General features: G+C 45.3%; 1 protein-coding gene across 1 annotated transcript in view; it reads right to left on the reverse strand.

The window, feature by feature from the left end:
* Window positions 1-1094: 1094 nt before the first annotated feature.
* The window catches only part of mtnr1ab (melatonin receptor 1A b), a 28152-nt gene continuing 10800 nt past the window's right edge, over window positions 1095-18446 (reverse strand). Inside the window, exon 2 of the mRNA XM_029771615.1 lies at window positions 1095-2760. Within this exon, the coding sequence (XP_029627475.1) occupies window positions 1898-2760 (863 nt within the window). The 3' untranslated portion in view covers window positions 1095-1897. The remainder of the gene's footprint in view (window positions 2761-18446) is intronic.

The raw sequence follows: 18446 nt of genomic DNA on the forward strand, positions 1-18446 counted from the left end.
AAAGTCATTTTCTCTGATGAATCCCCTTTCCGATTGTTTGGGGCATCCAGAAAAAAGCTTGTCCAGAGAAGACAAGGTGAGCGCTACCATCAGTCCTGTGTCATGCCAACAGTAAAGGATCCTGAGACCATTCATGTGTGGGGTTGCTTCTCAGCCAAGAGAGTGGGCTCACTCACAATTATGCCTAAGAATTGAAGCCATGAATAAAGAATGGTACCAACACATCCTCCGAGAGAAACTTATCCCAACCATCCAGGAACAGTTTGGTGATGAACAATGCCTTTTCCAGCATGATTGAGCACCTTTCCATAAAGCAAAAGTGATAACTAAGTGGCTCGGTGAATAAAACATCAATATTTTGGGTCCATGGCCAGGAAACTCCCCAGACCTTAATCCCATTGAGAACTTGTGGTCAATCCTCAAGAGGCGGGTGGACAAACAAAACCCCACAGATTCTGACAAACTCCAAGCATTGATTATGCAAGAATGGGCTGCCATCAGTCAGGATGTGGCCCAGAAGTTAATTGACAGCATGCCAGGGCGGATTGCAGAGGTCTTGAAAAAGAAGGGTCAACACTGCAAATATTGACTCTTTGCATCAACTTCATGTAATTGTCAATAAAAGCCTTTGACACTTATGAAATGCTTGTAATTATACTTCAGTATTCCATAGTAACATCTGACAAAAATATCTAAAGACACTGAAGCAGCAAACTTTGTGGAAATTAATATTTGTGTCATTCTCAAAACTTTTGGCCACGACTGTATATTATCAAAATGTATGAGTCACAATATAAAACATGTATGTATGGGAATGTGTCCAGTATTTGAAGCATCAAACATTTCTGCTGCACTGCAGAAGTTATGGATATCAGTCTTAATGTGTTTGTATGCCAATGATGTTCAAGCTGCCCTTTATCTTAGGATTCTTTGTCATCAGTTTTTGAGACTAAATAAATACTGTTTTAGAAATAGCACAGTATATAGATGTAGACTGAAACATACTGTACAGTGCTATTATACATATAAGTATATATAGTATAAAATATATGATTTGGACTTTAAATGTCTTTTACACACAGATCTACAGCACATCACCTCAGATAGCCATATATGACAATTACAGTAAGGAGATTGACAGTTTTTGTCAGTTTTAACAGTTTATATTCCCTCTGGCCCAGACTTCTTGAAACCCACCTGCAACACATATTATTTACTTCCTTATTTATTTCAGTACAGACTAGTCACATTTCACTACTCTAAAATTAAACAAGAAAACACTTTTGTTATAAACAATGTGTTAACACTATTTAAACGATTGGTCTTATGGTAATGGTTTATTTGGAGTTATTCTTCATATAGTCATAACTTGAGCCGAGCCCATCTGTGGAATGTGCATGTTATCATGTTTGTGTCACATTTCACAGTGCATATGAAACACTTCACAACAAACATATTGCTTTTCAAGCTTCTGAATTTCCTTTACATCAGCAACCTACGGTATGTAATACAACTTTGATGTTATAGTCAGAAGTAACAATCATTACTATGTTATTTCTCATACAGATACAGATAAAGTACTGTAGACTGGTAAAGATACAATAACGTAAGAAACCCTTTCAGCTCTATTCTGTGAAATGATGCCATACTATCCATTGTCAATATAAAATAAATACATACATCTATAGTTCATTATTGTAAACATTTAAACAGAGGGGAACATACAGCTACTGTAATGCACCTTGACTGAGAAAAATCTGTTTAAAAACTGCATACACGCTGTTAGAGTCATTGGCTTCAGTTCAGTACATATACATCATTAATAAGCCTGCAGTCTGGAAGCAGCAGAGATGTGTTTTTAGTATGTCTTTGTTCACAGTGCTCCCTTCATGACCTCTCACACACAGTCTACCTTCACTTGGTTGTTGTTGGTTATTAAAGGGGATGGCTTGACTCTCTCCACAGCGTCGTTGGAACTGTCAGGGAACAACAACGTCACAGTGCAAAGCGAGACAACTATCCGTTTGTACTCCCTCCGAAAGTTCTGGTTGAGCAGTCCATAGACGATGGCATTAAGGCAGCTGTTGAAGTAGGCCATGAAGTAGCTGAACACGAACAGCCACTCTGGAATCATGGGTATTACTGCGGCGGGGTTGACGGCCACTGCCAGTCCGATGAAGTTCAGTGGTGCCCAGCACACAGCAAACAGGACGAACACCACAAACATGGTGACAAAGTTCCTCACGTCATGCGGCGTGAGCCTAGGCCTGAACTCGGGCTTCACCCTCCGCCTCACCTGGATGACCAGGATCCAGATCCTCAGGTAGCAGTAGGTGACGATCATGATGGGCAGGATGAAGTGGAAGAAGACCACGGCGATGGTGTACGCTGAATTGGCCGACTGGACGAACGTACACGAATACACCCTGGGATCGTACTGCAGCGAGCCCACAAAGAAGTTGGGCACCAGGGCCACCACAGTCAACAGCCAGATGAGCAGGACATAACACAGGGAGTTCTTGTCACTGTACAGCTTGTGGTATTTAAGACTGTGACATATATAGCAGTAGCGGTTGATTGCGATGCCGGTGATATTGAAGATGGAGCCGATGACGCTGAGTCCCATAAGGAAGCCGCTGACCTGACAGTGAATGAAGCCCAGGTTCCAGCCGTTGTTGAAGATGGAGGAGAGGACCAGAGGGTAGGGGTAGAAGGCTACCACCAGGTCTGCTACAGCCAGGCTCACCACAAACACGTTGCCTGGAAAACAAAGGAATGCTCTGTTTATTTGTATTTTTTAATCTGCCTAATATCCTTATCTGAAAGGATCAACATTTTATACCCCTCGAAACCAGTACTGTTTTGATATTTCAAGAGCTGTGTACAAGTACATGTTGATTCCCAACGCTTTCATTTAGGATTTGAAGGGATTTGAAATGATATAAAAAACAAATCAATGGATTATATTCCCCAGTCTATATTCCCCAGTCTATATTCCCCAATGGTAACAGGTTGACTGAAATGGAATGACCTTTACTGCTCTCTCTCTCTTAGAGGGGATTTAACCACACATGGTGCTGAATCTCTGGGAAAAGTTTATCTCCTGCTTGCCCCCCCTCCCCACACACACACACACACACACACACACACACACACACACACACACACACACACACACACACACACACACACTAGTCATTTGAGCTATTATGATCAAATAAATGTCTTAGGCTATGTCATAAATGGCACCATATTTCCTGTACCCTATTCTCTATGGGTCCTGGTCAAAAGTAGTGCACTATATAGGGAATAGGGCGCCATTTTGGACACCACCATATTATGACCTATCCACTGGTGACCTGGACTGGAACTTGTTTTGCTATGTCTAGTCTCATTAATGCTAATCCTGGGGGACAGTGTGCCTGTCTGTTAGCAATGGTTTGGAACCATGACGCACTGTGGGGAATACATTTATAAAAGGTCCCAAAATGTGAGGTATGCCCTAGGCCCCTTAAACTCAACTCTGGACCCCAAAGCCAGTTCCACTGCCTTTTTTAATTGTTCCCTTCAAATCAGGAACTGATTTAGACCTGGGACACCAGGTGGGTGCAATTCATTATCAGGTAAAACAGAAAATCAGCAGGCTCTGGACCTAAGAGTTGAATAAGAGAGTTGAATACCCCTGGCTAGTCTTGGCTCAGGCTATTGGCTCTGTTGCAGAATACTAATTACTACTTAATATAGCTACTGTACTAGCTAGTCTTCATAGTGTTGAGAACTGTTATGACCAGTCTGTGGTGACCAGCCTGTGGTGACCAGCCTGTGGTGACCAGCTTACAGGAATGTCTCTTCTCTGAACAACTCCACTTATTCATTGTGGTTTCAAAAACAACAAATGTTCATTTGTTCAGGTAGGACTAACTAGATCTCCAACCTACAACATATGATATAAGAATATGACATATTTTTGGAAATCGAACTCAAATGTTACTGCTGGCAATGTCATAAGTATCTTCCCCACCACCGCCCCCCCATAAAGGCCATAAATCATGCACTATGGTTATATTCATAGAATGTGCAATGTAGGTCAAGTTACCAAAAGTGCAAACATTTAGTATGCTGGAAAGGGTCCACCCTGATGGTGATTGTAAAGCAATGCATTTCCTTCTCCATCTACATTACCTTGCATGCATCCTCCATATGCGCCACTGAGCTCATCATTTACAATTGGAAAAGTAAATGGGAAAAGGAGTTTGAAGTTTCCTCACCTGTCTGTTGTTTTTTGTTTTGTTTTTTTTACTCCATAACTTGAAAGCCCTGATCTCTAAAATAATTTTAATATGTCAGGCTTGAAAATTCGTTCAGCCATTATGGCACATTGACTCACTACCCAAACCCCACTCCACTGGTTTCTAGTGGTAAGAAATGTCATGTGATCACCTTTTGCCATCTAGTGGACGATCTGGGAATCAGTTGGGGGATATATTTACATCAATGGATAGGTAGAATAGGTACTTCAGCTTTCTCCTCATGTGTATATCATTCCTGTAAGATGACAAATGAAGGCATGGCATGTTGGACAGACCTTGCGCTTTTAAAATTTCTCTTCCTATGTGAATTTGTGCATGTTTATAGCATCACCATCAACCCCCACATTCACCCACCCACATCAACACGCACATCAAACCTCCCACTTCAAGCCCCCCATCAACCCCCCCATCAAACCCCACAGCAAGCCCCCCACAAAAACCCCCACATCAATCCCCACCTCAACCCCCAAACAACCCCCAACATCAACCCCCTCCATATCAACCCCCCCCACGTCAACCCCCATATCGATATCAAAGCTCCACATATCAAGCCCCATATCAATTTCCCCAATCAACACCCACATCAACCCCCAAATAAACCCCCCACATCAACTCACATATCAACCCCAGACATCAACCCCCACATTGACATCAAAGCTCCACATATCAACCCCCACATCAACCCCCCTACATAAACCGTCCCCACATCAATCCCCCCCACATCAGCCCCCTACATCAACCACACATCAACCCTGCTACATCAACCACTCCATATCAAGCGCCCCACATAAAACCCCCCACATCAACGCCCACATGAACCCCTCCACATCAACCCCCAAATCCTCCCTCCAACATCAATCCCCCCACATCAACCCCCCATCAACACCCCAACATCAGCTCCCACATCAACCCCCAAATTAATTCCCCAAATCAACCCCCACATCAACCACCCCACATCCCCCCCACATCAACCTCCCCAAATCAACCCCACCACATCAACCCACACATCAACCCCCCAAATAAACCCTCCCACATCAACCCCCACATCAACCCCCTCCACATCAACCCCCACATCAAGCCCCTCCACCTCAACCCCCACATCAAGCCCCTCCATATCAACCCCCTCCACATCAACCCCCACATCAAGCCCCTCCACCTCAACCCCCACATCAAGCCCCTCCACATCAACCCCCACATCAACCTTCTCCACATCAACCCCCCCACATCAACTCCCCCACATCCAACCCTCCCACATCAACCCTGCTACATCAACCACTCCATATCAACAACCCTACATAAAACCCCCCAACATCAACCCCCCCACATCAACTCCCCCACATCAATCCGTCAAATAAACCCCCCCACATCAATCCCCCACCTCAGCCCCCACATCAACCCCTCCACATAAACGCCCCAAACGTCAACCTCCACATCAACCACCATATCAACCCCTCCACATCAACCCTGCTACATCTACAAGGCCACATCAACCCCCACCTCAGCCCCCTCATCAACCCCCCCACATCAACTCCACCACATCAACCCTCCACATCAACCCCTTACATCAACCTCCACATTAACCACCACATCAACTCCCCCACATCACCCCCCACATCAACCCTGCTTCATCAACCACTTCATATCAGCCCCCCACATAAAACCCCCCAACATCAACACCCCCACATCAACTCCCCCACATCACCCCCCACATCAACCCTGCTTCATCAACCACTTCATGTCAGCCCCCCACATAAAACCCCCCAACATCAACACCCCCACATCAAGTCCCCCACATCAACCCCCCACATTAACCTCCACATTAACCAATACATCAACCCCTCACATCATCCCCCCACATCAACCCTGCTACATCTACCACTCCTCATCAACCTCCCACATCAACTCCCCCACATCAATCCTCCCACATCATCCCGCCACATCAACCCTGCTACATCTACCACTCCTCATCAACCTCCCACATCAACTCCCCCACATCAATCCTCCCACATCATCCCCCCCACATCAACCCTGCTACATCTACCACTCCACATCAAACTCCCACATCAATCCTCCCACATCACCCCCCCACATCAACCCTGCTACCTCAACCACTCCACATCAACCTCCCACATCAACCCTCCCACATCACCCCCCCACATCAACCCTGCTACCTCAACCACTCCACATCAACTCCCCCACATCAATCCTCCCACATCACCCCCCCACATCAACCCTGCTACCTCAACCACTCCATATCAAGCCCCCCACATAAAACCCCCCAACACAACCCCCCCACCTCAGCCCCCTCATCAACCCCCCACATCAACCCCTCCACATAAACTCCCCCAACATCAAGCCCCACATCAACCCCCCCACATCAACCTCCCCCACATCAACTCCCCCACATCACCCCCATACATCAACCCTGCTACATCAACCACTCCATATCAAGCCCCCCACATAAACCCCCCCAACATCAACCCCCCCACATCAACCCCTCACATCAACCCCCCACCTCAGCCCCCTTATCAACCCCCCACATCAACCCCTCCACATAAACTCCCCCAACATCAAGCCCCACATCAACCCTGCTACATCAACCACTCCATATTAATACCCCTACATAAAACCCCCCATCAACTCCCCCACATCAACTCCCCCACATCAATCCCCCCAAATCAACCCCCTACATCAATCCCCCCAAATCAACCCCCCCACATCAATCCCCCCACGTCAGCCCCCTCATCAACCACCCATCAACCTCCCCAACATCAACCCCTGAACTGACTTGTTGGAAAGGTTGCATTCTATGACGGTGCCACGTTGAAAGTCACTGAGCTCTTCAGTAAGGCAATTCTATTGCCAATGTTTGTCTATGGAGATTGCATGGCTGTGTGCTCGATTTTATACACCTGTCAGCAACGGGCGTGGCTGAAATAGGCGAATCCACTAATTTGAAGATGTGTCCACATACTTTTGTATATATAGTGTATACACACTCATAATTGGAACTACTGGTCATCTCTGCTTCATGCTCTACCATGATGAAGAAAACTCATACTCTCAAACATCAACAGGCCGAAAACAGATACCATGCTATAACTCTGCAGTTGCTTTGCTACATATACAGTATATAACAAAAGATTTCTACAACATGATAAAACAAGTGGCATGATACAGAATATGATGTCTTCGAACCTCCTGCGGAGACATTCTAGATGTATTTTCCCTAAAATTCATGAGGGATTGTTTTGTTTGGAAATAATCATTCAATATTTTATATCTTTATGATACATTACTTTGGAAATAATCATTCAATGTTTTATGTCTTTATGATACATTACATTGGAAAGAATCCTTAAATGTTTTACATCTTCATGATAAATGATATAACTTGGATTTAATGATCAGTTTTTCTCATTTGACAACCTCTTTTTGACGCTGCAGTGAAAGTGAGTGAAAGAGAGGCTTAGGGCTGGGTTCAATCTGTACCGCGGAAGTCTCGCTTAAGAACTGCATTAAAATGTAATGGTAATTTCCGATTAAGTCGACATATGCAGCGTTTACTGTGATAGCAGTCTCCGCGAACGTGGGATCATTGCCTTTACATTTAAATTGAGCTTTAATGCGGATAAACAAACATAACAGAAATATATAGAAATAAAAACAACAAGAAATTAAGAAATGTTGAAAACAGTATTTACATACACAGCACAAAATCCAATGGCAAAATTGATGGAATTGCAAGAAATTAATACCCATAATAACAAAGCAAAAACAGTTTTTCATAAGTTTTGCACATTCATAAAAAAAAGAAAACAAAAATGTTACATTTACATAAGTATTCAGAACCTTTACTCAGTACTTTGTTGAAGCACCTTTGGCAGCGATTACAGCCTCAAGTCTTCTTGGGTATGACGCTACAAGCTTGGCACACCTGTATTTGGTGGGTTTCTCCCATTCTTCTCTGCAGATCCTCTCAAGCTCTGTCAGGTTGGATGGGGCATGTCGCTGCACAGCTATTTTCAGGTCTCTCCAGAAATGTTAGATCGGGTTCAAGTCCAGGCTCTGGCTGGGCCACTCAAAGACATTCAGAGACTTGTTCCAAAGCCGCTTCTGCGTTGTCTTGGCTGTGTGCTTAGGGTTGTTGTCCTTACGGAAGGTGAACCTTCCAACTCCCCAGTCTGAGGTCCTAAGAGCTCTGGAGCAGGTTTTCATAAATAAACTCTCTGTACTTTGCACTGTTCATCTTTCCCTCGATCCTGACTAGTCTCCCAGTTCCTGCTGCTGAAAAACATCCCCACAGCATGATGCTGACACCACCATGCTTCACCTTAGGGATGGTGCCAGGTTTCCTCCAGACCTACCGCTTGGCATCCATGCCAAAGAGTTCAATCTTGGTTTCATCAGACCAGAGAATCTTGTTTCTCATGGTCTGAGAGTCCTTTAGGTGCCTTTTGGCAAACTCCAAGCTGGCTGTCATGTTCCTTTTACTGAGGAGTGTCTTCTGTCTGGCCACTCTACCATAAAGGCCTGATTGGTGGAGTGCTTCAGAGATGGTTGTCCTTCTGGAAGGTTCGCCCATCACCACAAAGGAACTCTGTAGCTCTGTCAGAGTGACCATCGGGTTCCTGGTCACCTCCCTGAGCAAGGGCCTTCTCTCCTGCTTGCTCAGTTTGGCCAGGCAGCCAGCTCTAGGAAGAGTCTTGGTGGTTCCAAACGTCCTCCATTTAAGAATGATGGAGGCCACTGTGTTCTTGGGGACCTTCAATGCTGCAGAAGTTTTTGGTACCCTTCCCCAGATCTGTGCCTCAACACAACCCTGTCTACGAACGATTCCTTCAACCTCATGGCTTGGTTTTTGCTCTGACATGTACTGTGAACTGTGGGATCTTATATAGACAGGTGTGTGCCTTTCCAAATCATGTCTAATCAATTGAATTTACCACAGGTGGTCTCCAATCAAGTTGTAGAAACATCTCAAGGATGATCAATGGGAACACGATGCACCTGAGCTCAATTTCGAGTGTCATAGCAAAGGGTCTGAATACTTATGTAAATAAGGTATTTCTGTTTTTTATTTGTAATGAATTTGCAAAAAAATGACTGTTTTTGCTTTGTCATTACGGGGTATTGTGTGTAGATTTTTGAGTAAAATTCTTTATTTACTAATCAATTTTAGAATAAGGCTGTAAAGTAACAAAATGTGGAAAAAGGGAAGGGGTCTGAATACTTTCCGAGTGCACTGTAAATATGTGATTGGTGTGTATGGACAGTACGGACACTATGTGAATAGAAAAGGTGTGTACAGCAGTAGTTATATAGGAGGAGCCTTGACTAGAATACAGTATATACATATGAAGTGGGTAAAACAGTATATAAACATTATTAAAGTGACCACTGTTCCATGACTATGCACATAAGGCAGCAGTCTCTAAGGTTCAGGGTAGAGTACCCGGTGTTAGCCTGCTAGTAACAGTCTCTAAGGTACAGGGTAGAGTACCTGGTGTTAGCCTGCTAGTAACAGTCTCTAAGGTTCAGGTAGAGTACCTGGTGTTAGCCTGCTAGTAACAGTCTCTAAGGTACAGGCTAGAGTACCTGGTGTTAGCCTGCTAGTAACAGTCTCTAAGGTACAGGGTAGAGTACCTGGTGTTAGCCTGCTAGTAACAGTCTCTAAGGTACAGGGTAGAGTACCTGGTGTTAGCCTGCTAGTAAAAGTGTCTAAGGTACAGGGTAGAGTACCTGGTGTTAGCCTGCTAGTAACAGTGTCTAAGGTACAGGGTAGAGTACCTGTTGCTAGCCTGCTAGTAACAGTCTCTAAGGTACAGGGTAGAGTACCTGGTGCTAGCCTGCTAGTAACAGTCTCTAAGGTACAGGGTAGAGTACCCGGTGTTAGCCTGCTAGTAACAGTCTCTAAGGTACAGGGTAGAGTACCCGGTGTTAGCCTGCTAGTAACAGTCTCTAAGGTACAGGGTAGAGTACCCGGTGTTAGCCTGCTAGTAACAGTGTTTAAGGTTCAGGGTAGAGTACCTGTTGCTAGCCTGCTAGTAACAGTCTCTAAGGTACAGGGTAGAGTACCTGTTGCTCGCCTGCTAGTTACAGTCTCTAAGGTACAGGGTAGAGTACCTGGTGTTAGCCTGCTAGTAACAGTCTCTAAGGTACAGGGTAGAGTACCTGGTGTTAGCCTGCTAGTAACAGTCTCTAAGGTACAGGGTAGAGTACACGGTGTTAGCCTGCTAGTAACAGTGTCTAAGGTACAGGGTAGAGTACCTGGTGTTAGCCTGCTAGTAACAGTGTCTAAAGTACAGGGTAGAGTACCTGGTGTTAGCCTGCTACTAACAGTGTCTAAGGTACAGGGTAAAGTACCTGGTGTTAGCCTGCTAGTAACAGTGTCTAAGGTACAGGGTAGAGTACCTGGTGCTAGCCTGCTAGTAACAGTCTCTAAGGTACAGGGTAGAGTACCCGGTGTTAGCCTGCTAGTAACAGTCTCTAAGGTACAGGGTAGAGTACCCGGTGTTAGCCTGCTAGTAACAGTCTCTAAGGTACAGGGTAGAGTACCTGGTGTTAGCCTGCTAGTAACAGTGTCTAAAGTACAGGGTAGAGTACCTGGTGTTAGCCTGCTAGTAACAGTGTCTAAGGTACAGGGTAGAGTACCTGGTGTTAGCCTGCTAGTAACAGTCTCTAAGGTACAGGGTAGAGTACCCGGTGTTAGCCTGCTAGTAACAGTCTCTAAGGTACAGGGTAGAGTACCCGGTGTTAGCCTGCTAGTAACAGTGTTTAAGGTTCAGGGTAGAGTACCTGTTGCTAGCCTGCTAGTAACAGTCTCTAAGGTACAGGGTAGAGTACCCGGTGTTAGCCTGCTAGTAACAGTCTCTAAGGCACAGGGTAGAGTACCTGGTGTTAGCCTGCTAGTAACAGTCTCTAAGGTACAGGGTAGAGTACCTGTTGTTCGCCTGCTAGTTACAGTCTCTAAGGTACAGGGTAGAGTACCTGGTGTTAGCCTGCTAGTAACAGTCTCTAAGGTACAGGGTAGAGTACCTGGTGTTAGCCTGCTAGTAACAGTCTCTAAGGTACAGGGTAGAGTACCCGGTGTTAGCCTGCTAGTAACAGTGTCTAAGGTACAGGGTAGAGTACCTGGTGTTAGCCTGCTAGTAACAGTCTCTAAGGTACAGGGTAGAGTACCTGGTGTTAGGCTGCTAGTAACAGTCTCTAAGGTACAGGGTAGAGTACCTGCTGTTAGCCTGCTAGTAACAGTGTCTAAAGTACAGGGTAGAGTACCTGGTGTTAGCCTGCTAGTAACAGTGTCTAAGGTACAGGGTAGAGTACCTGGTGCTAGCCTGCTAGTAACAGTGTCTAAGGTACAGGGTAGAGTACCTGGTGTTAGCCTGCTAGTAATAGTGTCTAAGGTACAGGGTAGAGTACCTGGTGTTAGCCTGCTAGTAACACTGTCTAAGGTACAGGGTAGAGTACCTGGTGTTAGCCTGCTAGTAACAGTGTCTAAGGTACAGGGTAGAGTACGTGGTGCTAGCCTGCTAGTAACAGTGTCTAAAGTACAGGGTAGAGTACCTGGTGTTAGCCTGCTAGTAACAGTGTCTAAAGTACAGGGTAGAGTACCTGGTGTTAGCCTGCTAGTAACAGTGTGTAAGGTTCAGGGCAGGGTGCTGAGTGGAGGCTGACTAGTGATGACTATTTAACAGTCTGATGGCCTGGAGATAGAAGCTGTTTATCAGTCTCTTGGCCACAACTTTGATGCACCTGTACTGTCTCCACCTTCTAGATGGTAACGGGGTGAACAGGCCGTGGCTCTGGTGGCTGAGGTCCTTGATGATCTTCTTGGCCTTCCTGTGACACTGGGTGATGTAGTTAGGCAGTGAGCCCCCGGTGATGCATTGGTTGTGACCGCACCACCCCCTGGAGAGCCCTGTGGTTGCAGGTGGTGCAGTTGCCGTACCATGCGGTGCTACAGGATCTGTAGAAGTTCGTGAGGGTCTTAGAAGATGTCCAGTGGAACAGCAGTAATCTCGTTAACATAACAATCACTCTCAACATTCAGCAGAGCCTAAATCATTCATTTGTATATTTCCATACCAGTCAGAAATTTGGACACACCTACTCATTCAAGGGTTTTTCTTTATGCCAAGAGTGTGCAAAGCTGTCATCAAGGCAAAGGGTGGCTACTTCGAAGAATCTCAATATATAAAATATATTTAGATTTGTTTAAGACTTTTTTGGTTACTACATGATTCCATATGTGTTATTTCATAGTTTTGACGTCTTCACTATTATTCTACAACGTAGAAAATAGTAAAAATAAAGAAAAACCCTTGAATGAGTAGGTGTGTCCAAACTTTTGACTGGTTCTGTACATTGTTATTCAATCATTGCACCCACACTGCCCGCGCACGTCACCGAGCATCTGCGTAGCCAGGCACTAAAATAGAACTTGGTTCTTTTTGTGACGCTTGCGCGCTGCAAGTCCCGCCTCTCCCATCTCCTCATTGGTTTTTAGGAGCATATACCCACGTGCCATCTTCTCAGTGGGTTTTAGGAGCATATACCCACGTGGGTGATTGAAAGATGAAGCGAGGGCCACACTCCAGTCCAGTTGGTGGTGGTAATGCACCTTAAAGTTGGTCGCCAACCGCCATATAAAGTCCAAAGACGAAGAAGCCAGAAGGAAAAATTACTAGAAACAAACTCGGTTTACCCTTTTATCTGTGGATTTATTGTCAGAGTAGAGGACCTTGTGCATTTCAGGTAAAATAACAATCCAATGTTTATATCCCAGGACAAATTAGCTAGCAACAACAAGCTAGCTAGCTAAATTTCCATAAATGTTTAATGCTTTTCGACCTGTCCGCAAATTAATACAATTGGTTCAGAGTTCGTTTTGATATTTCAACATGCGTGTCCTGATCACATCTGGTGTGGGTGGACAAAATCAACATGCGCGCAATGACGCACATGGACGCATGCACGCGAGCAATCTGGTCAGCATGTTAGCCTCAACAGTTTTGGCCCCAAGACACTGCAGGCCTGCCGGACTAATCATAATGCATTGTATCCCTAACAGATGCATCACATATACTGTACTTAACTACTTCCTTGTTCTTCTTGTACTGCGGAGACAAGATACTTCCTAGATTAAAGTCATTATACATTTTTTTGGTCAATTTGCATAAAACAACAGGAACAATAATAAGAAATCAATAGTAGTGGGACAGAAATGATAATTTATAATAATTATACCGAATAAGATGCAACAGTTTGACAGAGAGCTCAACAGGCCATGTGAGTGTGGAATGGAAACGAGGATTCTAAGTCCACCACAGTCATAGAGGCGGCTTGGTGCTGGAGTCCCACTCCAATCACATCAAGTGGAGCTGGAGTCCCACTCTATTTAACATAAACTGTAGATGTGTAATGTGTAACAGAGTTCCCCTTGAATGAGCAGTGAGCTTCAGTTGATATGACTGTCCCAGGCACCCAATTCACATCAGACCCACTAAGAGAGACTGGGAGAGAAGAAAGCAGTAGAGAACAGCTCTACTCTACACTACTCTGCTCTACACTGTTCTGCTCTACACCACTCTGCTCTGCTCTACACCACTCTGCTCTGCTCTACACTACTCTGCTCTGCTCTACACTACTCTGCTCTGCTCTACACTACTCTGCTCCACACTACTCTGCTCTGCTCTACACTACACTGCTCTGCTCTACACTACTATGCTTTGCTCTACTCTACACTACTCTACTCTGCTCTACACTACTCTGCTCTGCTCTGCTCTACACTACTATGCTTTGCTCTACTCTACTCTGCTCTACACTACTCCGCTCTGCTCTGCTCTGCTCTACACTACACTGCTCTGCTCTACACTACTACGCTCTGCTCTGCTCTACACTACTCTGCTTTGCTCTACTCTACACTACTCTGCTCTACACTACTCCGCTCTGCTCTGCTCTACTCTACACTGCTCTGCTCTACACTACTACACTCTGCTCTGCTCTACACTACTACACTCTGCTCTGCTCTACACTACTATGCTTTGCTCTACTCTACACTACTCTGCTCTACAATACTCTGCTCTGCTCTAAACTACTCTGCTCTGCTCTACACTACTCTGCTCTACTCTACACTACTCTACACTGCTCTGCTCTGCTCTACTCTGCTTTACTCAGCTCTACTCTACACTACTATGTTCTGCTCTACACGACTCTGCTCTAGCAGTAGCAACGAACCGCCCTTGCTGTCTCTGCCTTGTCGGTTCCCCTCTTCCCACTGGGATTCTCTGCCTCTAACCCTTTTACAGGGGCTGAGTCACTGACTTACTGGTGTTCTTCCATGCCGTCCATGGGAGGGGTGCGTCACTTGAGTAGGTTGAGCCACTGACGTGGTCTTCCTGTCTGGGTTGGCGCCCCCCCTTGGGTTGTGCCGTGGCGGACATCTTTGTGGGCTATACTCGGCCTTGTCTTCGGACGGTAAGTTGGTGGTTGTAGATATCCCTCTAGTGGTGTGGGGGCTGTGCTTTGGCAAAGTGGGTGGGGTTATATCCTGCCTGTTTGGCCCTGTCCGGGGGTATCATCGGATGGGGCCACAGTGTCTTCTGATCCCTCCTGTCTCAGCCTCCAGTATTTATGCTGCAGTAGTTTATGTGTCGGGGGGCTAGGGTCAGTCTGTTACATCTGGAGTATTCTCTTGTCTTATCCGGTGTCCTGTGTGAATGTAAATATGCTCTCTCTAATTCTCTCTTTCTTTCTTTCTTTCTTTCTCTCGGAGGACCTGAGCCCTAGGACTACCTGGCATGATGACTCCTTGCTGTCCCCAGTCCACCTGGCCATGCTGCTGCTCCAGTTTCAACTGTTCTGCCTGCGGCTACGGAACCCTGACCTGTTCACCGGACGTGCTTGTTGCACCCTCGACAATTACTATGATTATTATTATTTGACCATGCTGGTCATTTACGAACATTTTAACATCTTGACCATGTTCTGTTATAATATCCACCCGGCACAGCCAGAAGAGGACTGGCCACCCCTCATAGCCTGGTTCCTCTCTAGGTTTCTTCCTAGGTTTTTGGCCTTTCTCAGGAGTTTTTCCTAGGGAGTTTTTCCCAGCCACCGTGCTTCTTTCACATGCATTGCTTGCTGTTTGGGGTTTTAGGCTGGGTTTCTGTACAGCACTTTGAGATTTCAGCTGATGTACGAAGGGCTATATAAATAAATTTGATTTGATTTGATTTGCTCTACACTATTCTGCTCTGCTCTACTCTGCTCAGCTCTGCTCTATACTACTCTGCTCTACTCTACACTACTCTACTCTACACTACTCTGCTCTGCTCTACTCTGCTCTGCTCTGCTCTGCTCTGCTCTACACTACACTGCTCTGCTCTACACTACTATGCTCTGCTCTGCTCTGCTCTACACCACTTCGCTATGCTCTGCTCTACACAACTATGCTCTGCTCTACTCTACACTACTCTGCTCTGCTCTAAACTACTCTGCTCTACACTACTCTGCTCTACTCTACACTACTCTACACTGCTCTGCTCTGCTCTACTCTGCTTTACTCTGCTCTGCTCTACACTACTATGTTCTGCTCTACACTACTCTGCTCTACACTATTCTGCTCTGCTCTACATTACTCTGCTCTACTCTACTCTGCTCAGCTCTGCTCTACACTACTCTGCTCAACTCTACAATACTCTGCTCTAGTCTGCTCTACTCTACTTTTCTCTGCTCTACTCTACACTACTCTGCTCTACTCCGCTCTATACTACTCTGCTCTGCTCTACACTACTACGCTCTGCTCTGCTCTACTATACACTACCCTGGTCTGCTCTACACTACTCTGCTCTACTCTACACTACTGTGCTCTGCTCTACTCTACACTACTCTACTCTACACTACTCTGCTCTGCTCTACACTACTCTGCTCTACTCTACACTACTCTGCTCTACTCTACACTACTATGCTCTGCTCTGCTCTGCTCTACACTACTTCGCTCTGCTCTGCTCTACACAACTATGCTCTACACTACTCTACACTACTCTACACTGCTCTGCTCTGCTCTACTCTGCTTTACTCTGCTCTGCTCTACACTACTATGTTCTGCTCTACACTACTCTGCTCTACACTATTCTGCTCTGCTCTACATTACTCTGCTCTACTCTACTCTGCTCAGCTCTGCTCTACACTACTCTGCTCAACTCTACAATACTCTGCTCTAGTCTGCTCTACTCTACTTTTCTCTGCTCTACTCTACACTACTCTACTCTACTCCGCTCTATACTACTCTGCTCTACTCCGCTCTACACTACTCTGCTCTGCTCTGCTCTACACTACTTCGCTCTGCTCTGCTCTACACAACTATGCTCTACACTACTCTACACTACTCTACACTGCTCTGCTCTGCTCTACTCTGCTTTACTCTGCTCTGCTCTACACTACTATGTTCTGCTCTACACTACTCTGCTCTACACTATTCTGCTCTGCTCTACATTACTCTGCTCTACTCTACTCTGCTCAGCTCTGCTCTACACTACTCTGCTCAACTCTACAATACTCTGCTCCAGTCTGCTCTACTCTACTTTTCTCTGCTCTACTCTACACTACTCTACTCTACTCCGCTCTATACTACTCTGCTCTACTCCGCTCTACACTACTCTGCTCTACTCTACACTACTACGCTCTGCTCTACTCTACTCTACTCTACACTACTCTGCTCTGCTCTACTTTTCTCTGCTCTACTCTACTTTTCTCTACTCTGCTCTACTCTACACTACTCTGCTCTACTCTACTTTTCTCTGCTCTACTCAGACACTTTTGTGTTTTGTTGTTTTGCTCAGTGCAAAAAAAAACAGATGCTCAGTTCTGCTAACTTGATCTCAAATGACATGTAACATTTCCAAGGTCTCTCCCTTGGTTGTGGCGCTGTGTACATGGGAACAGCAGAACCTTAAGCTGCATATTAGTTCCCTAAGCGCACGGTGGGTGAGGTGAGCTGATGCGCTGGTTATTGGCAGAGTGACGCTGTAGTTACCCAGGGTGTGTTAAGATCAGTCTTACCAAGCAGCCCATGCTGACTAATGCAAACAGACAGTGGTGGCACAGTATACAGAGTCTCACGAGCTGAATTTGTTTAATAGAAAAAAGAGACGGCGTGGGGAGCGAGCGGAGCAACTGTGGCGTGTCATTCAGGAACAATGAGAGTGCAATTAGGTTCTAAATACATGCTTGGTTGGGGCTTTGTTGGAGATATTATGTGGCTGTGGCAGGGTGTGTGTTTTGAGTCTAGTGGGAGGGAGTGTCTGCTCTGGTCATTACGTATTCCTCTGTGGACCAGGGGGACAGTTTCACAGCACACTGGACAAACAGAATGAACAGGAGGCTAATGGGAGTGTTGGTGGGTAGGGGGGAGGGAGGGGGGAGGGAGGCCCCAGAACATACAGTAGATACTGGAGGAAGAGATGGTGGTTGAGATAGAACGATAGCGGTACATACCAACTACCTTATATGGTGTATCTTTAGAATGAAACATCACAGGCCAAAGTAAAGATAGTGCCTAAAAAACCCAAAACAAAGGCCTACTCATCCTGAGAAAATAACATTGTCTTATGAGGTCTCATTCAGTTAATGAAGTGTAGCTGTCCAGATGGGAAATACTGCTGGACCTTACCTCCAGATCTAATGTCACATGGCCACAGGATCGATGAATGAATCAATGGAATACATGCAAAGACACAACAACAAAACCATAATGACCTCTAGCACTCCTTGTCGCTCATATGCAGAGAAAGAGAGAGAATTTGTGATTTTTTATTAGGATCCCCATTAGCTAATGCCGTAACGTTAGCTAATCTTCCTGGGGTCCAACACCAATTAATAAGACATTACAAATAATTATAAATTATGACTTTACAAACATTTAACATGTAGACAATACAGACAATTAAAATACCTGACAGGAAACACATTTAACATTCAGTTGATACTTTCTATTTCCTGTGCAGTCATATGATCTATCTCATTAGATGTTTTTAAAAAAAAATCTTGATGGTGGATTTACTTTTTGCCTGAGAAATATGGATTGGTAAAAAGTTCCATTCAGCTATGGCTCTATATAAAACTGTAGATTTA

The sequence above is a fragment of the Salmo trutta genome, chromosome 13 (assembly GCF_901001165.1).
Source record: "Salmo trutta chromosome 13, fSalTru1.1, whole genome shotgun sequence".
In the NCBI taxonomy this organism is placed as follows: Eukaryota; Metazoa; Chordata; class Actinopteri; order Salmoniformes; family Salmonidae; genus Salmo; species Salmo trutta.